At 37.5% G+C, this 4219-nt stretch overlaps 1 protein-coding gene across 1 annotated transcript; it reads right to left on the bottom strand.

The window, feature by feature from the left end:
* Positions 1-3518: 3518 nt before the first annotated feature.
* On the bottom strand, positions 3519-4219 carry LOC108967674 (putative nuclease HARBI1; the record flags this gene model as incomplete). Its single annotated transcript, XM_018931248.1, is given in 3 exon segments — positions 3519-3882; positions 3941-4085; positions 4138-4219. Coding segments are annotated over 3 exon segments (418 nt in total), but the record flags the coding sequence as incomplete, so codon positions are not given.

Here is a 4219-nt window from a genome sequence, read left to right on the forward strand (position 1 = left end):
TATACAGACCATCAGCCTCTAACGTTTGCGGTTAAGGCGGTGGAAGGCGAACATAATGCTAAAATTCATTATAAACCTGGTAAGAAAGACTCTGTCGCAGATGCTCTCTCCTGGCAGAACATAAATGTGTTGGAGAGCGAACTCAAATCTAACGCGGCGACAGTTCACAGTGAATTGTCACTGATCTACACGGTCGAAGCAACAGAAAAACCCATAAACTGCTTCAGGAATCAGATAGTTTTGAAAGAGTCGCGTTTTCCTCTGAAAAGAAATTTTATACTCTTTGGCGGAAAACCACGCCACGTTATTCACTTCAGGGATAGAAACAGCCTCATTGACGAAGTAAAGGAGGTTATTAACCCCCTCGCGGTGAACGCGATTCACTGCGAGCTATCAACATACAACACGAATTGGTAATATGCTTTCCATCTACCAAATTCTGGTACTGCAAAAACAAAGGGAAATAGTAATAGAGTATTACCGCCTCAACCGAAGAATTCCGAAAGGCAGTGAAAGGAAAAATTGAACAAGCACAACAGGCTCAGCTCCATAGAAATAACCCGTCAAGGCAGAACATGGTCTTTGAAGTGGGAGAAAAGGTAATGGTAAAAACTAATAGAAGGTTAGGGAACAAATCAACCCCCTGTGTGAGGAGAGGAGAGTAGAGGCAGATCTGGAGACAACTGTCCTAATAAATGGAAGGATAGTCCATAAGGACAACCTTAGATAAAGTACTTAGCCTTAGAAAATGACCACATTAATTTCCAATCACCTTATATTGCTTCTTTAGGTTTTCAATCACAATACTTCTCACTTTCGGGATAGCGGCAGCCAAATTAACGGATTACTCACACTCGCATTACATACCGGTAGTGGACGGCGACGCACTAGTATGGAACGAATACAATTACCTGAGGCACTCAACTAATTTGACCGAGTTTATGAGCATGACAGTCGAAACTGCCAACATGACGGACCTGTTCCCGCAGTCGCACATGCGAAAGTTGCTAGAGACTGACAATGGACATGTTAGAACATTACTAGCCGCTATAAGCGTACATCATAGATGGCTAGAATGGCGAGAAGCCTACACTTTTGGGTTCAGCCCTTAAATTTATCACAGGTACCCCAGACGCTGACGATTTCCACCAAGTTAAAATGACAGAAGTCCAACTAATAGAATCCAACAATAGACAGGTAGCGATTAACACAAAGACACAGGAACAGTACGGTAAATGAACTCCTCAAAGAAGCGAAGAATAAAAAAATCGATACGGCGCATCTTTATGAAATTATACTTACTCGAAATAGGATTATGATCACGGAAATTCAGAATATAATGCTCGCAATAACCCTTGCGAAAATAATGGTAGTAAATCCAGTAATCATTGATGAAGAGGGTTTGAAATCCATATTGGTTGGGCCAATCACAGATATAGCAATCACTGAACTAATGGAAGTGTCAACCGTTAAAGTTATTCAGCACAATGATGTAATTCATTTTATAATCAAATATCCTAGAATTAAGTTTTTGTGTAGAAAAGTTTTGATTTTTCAGGTGGTACACAACGGCGTCGTGCTGCAAAACAACGAAAATACAGTGGTCGAGTGCAAGAGCGGAATTCTGGCGGTCAACAACTGTGAAGCACACGTCCTGGCCAATAAAGTTGATCACAGCATACATTTTCAATTGATACATTTTTAATTTTTATGGATGACATTATGATTATTTCGTCAACAAAATAAGAAGCGTTTGAAAGGTTGAAGGTGGTCTTGGATGTTTTGACAAAGGCCGGGTTTTTGTTTAATGTTAATAAATGTTCTTTTCTAAAATCAAGTGTTGAATAAACTGGATATGAAATTAAAGCTGGAGTAATTCGACCTAATCCGCGTAAAATTCAAGCCTTGACAGCTTTACCACCACCTAAATCTGTTCACCAGTTGACACAATTAATAGGGTTGGCTTCGTATTTTTGCAGTTTTCACAAGTAATGAAACCACCACTGTACTTCCTTGTTTCTAGTAAAAACAATTTTACTTGGAAGGCAGAGCATGAACAGATACGACAGAAAATAGTTTCTGTCTTGACAAATAAACCAGTTTTGACCATTTTTGATCCGCAATATCCAATCGAATTGCATAGAGATGTTAGTGCGGATGGATACGGTGCCATTCTTTTGCATAAAATTAACAACAAGCCACATGGTATTGAATATTATAGTAAACGAACGTCTTCTGCGGAATCCAGATATCATTCATATGAGCTGGAGACTTTGGCCGTTGTCAACTCGATTAAACATTTTCGACATTCAGCTCTATCATGCAATCCATCGTAGACTGTTTTTTCGGGAAAGTTACGAAACTGCTATCATGCAATTCGAACAGTTCGGAAAGTAAGTTCGAAATTCGTAGAGTTGCATTCACTGAATTCACTCGGAACGGAAAATTTTTAAGTTTAGCGGAATTTTTGTACGACAGGTTTGTGCTAACGGAGAAAAAAAATTTTAAAAAATAAAAATGTAAGTTTTAATTGAATTCAAACTATAACATATTTTTTATCATCAAAATAATATTTAAATCAAACTATAACATAGTTTTTATCATTAAAATAATATTTAATCCGATTTCCGCAGGTCCAAAGTAATTACCACAAAGCAACAATATGCACTAATGATTGAGCTGTTACAGCAAAAACCAGAAATGGCGCAGGGTTTTACCAAGTGCCCAAAAGAAGAAGTGGCAGCTTTTTGGAACAACATGGCCCAGGAGCTCAACAGTGTTGGTCCGCCTATCAAGGATATTTCCAGCTAGAAGAAGGTAATATAATAAATTTGTAGATTTTATTGTTGTTACAGGATAATTTAAAGCTTGATTGACTTATTTTTTATTAGGTATGGCTTGACTGGAAGGCTTACATTAAAAGGAAATTGGTTGAGAATAAAAAGGAGCAGTCAGCTACTGGTGGCGGCAGAAATAGGCAGCACCATTTCAATGAATTGGAAGAAGCGGTGATAGCAGTAACGGCATTGGAAACCAGTACAAGTGGTATTGCGAATACAGTAAGCATCGGCTTACCTATTATAGCAGACGTGGGCAATGAGACAGAGGCGGACGTATCGATGCCATCAGCGACCTGCAGTCCAGCACTGCCTAGACGTACTACTAGGCCACCGGAAAAAAGTACAGCCGATTTATTAAAAGAACAACTTGATATTCAAAAAGAATTCCAGGAAAAGGTTCTCGACAAGTTGGACGACCTTTCATTACGTAAGCGACGAGTAGGCAGAGCATTGGAAATGCAAAATGATTTAAAAAAAAAGCGGAAATTGAAGAATTTAAAAGACACAACATAGCTATGGTAAATTTGGTAGCTGCTAAAAATTTAATTAAACAGCAAATATTAGAGGTAGAAGAACAAAAGTTGCAAGCCATGACGAAAAATAATTAAATGAATTAAATAAATACTGAATGAAAACTATAAATATTTTGTGTTAATATTTATTTAGGATATTATACTCGTGTAAGTGTTGCACATATAGTTTCTCTGATTTGTGAAGCTGCATCATTATAAGTTAATGAAGCAATTTCATTACTTTCTGTAAAAATATTTGGTTCTGGTTCCGAATTATTTTCTAAACTTTCATCATTCACGCGATAGTGAATGCAAACGTTGTGTAACGCTGCCGCAACATTAACGATTTGAGATGCCTTCCATGGCTCGTAGTGAAGCTCGTCTAAATCGATTTTTAAAAACTCCTACGGTTCTTTCAACGATATTTCTCGCTTTTGCATGTATTTTATTATATTTCTCTTCTGGGCTTGATGAGGGAGGGGTACGGAATGGTGTCATTAACCATGGTTCTAAGGCATATCCAGCATCTCCTATACAAATATTAAATTTTGGAAATTTTTGTAATATATATGTTTGTATGTATAATACCCAAAAGCCAAGTGTTTCGTTCACCATCGAGGTACTTTTTCTCATGAAAATATCGAGCATTGCTGTCATTCCATATGTGGGAATCGTGATTGCTGCCAGGAAACTGTGCATTCACATAACGTATTTTCATTTTATTGTCACATATCTGCAAAACATTGATTAAGATGTTTGAAATGCGAATTTGTCACCAAACTTACAATCATGGCATTGATACTAAAGTATCCTTTGCGGTTATAATAGAGAAACTTATCTTTAGTTGGAGCAACGATTTTAATATGT

The sequence above is a fragment of the Bactrocera latifrons genome, unplaced genomic scaffold (assembly GCF_001853355.1).
Source record: "Bactrocera latifrons isolate USDA-ARS-PBARC rearing strain unplaced genomic scaffold, ASM185335v1 scaffold_1946, whole genome shotgun sequence".
Taxonomy (NCBI): Eukaryota; Metazoa; Arthropoda; class Insecta; order Diptera; family Tephritidae; genus Bactrocera; species Bactrocera latifrons.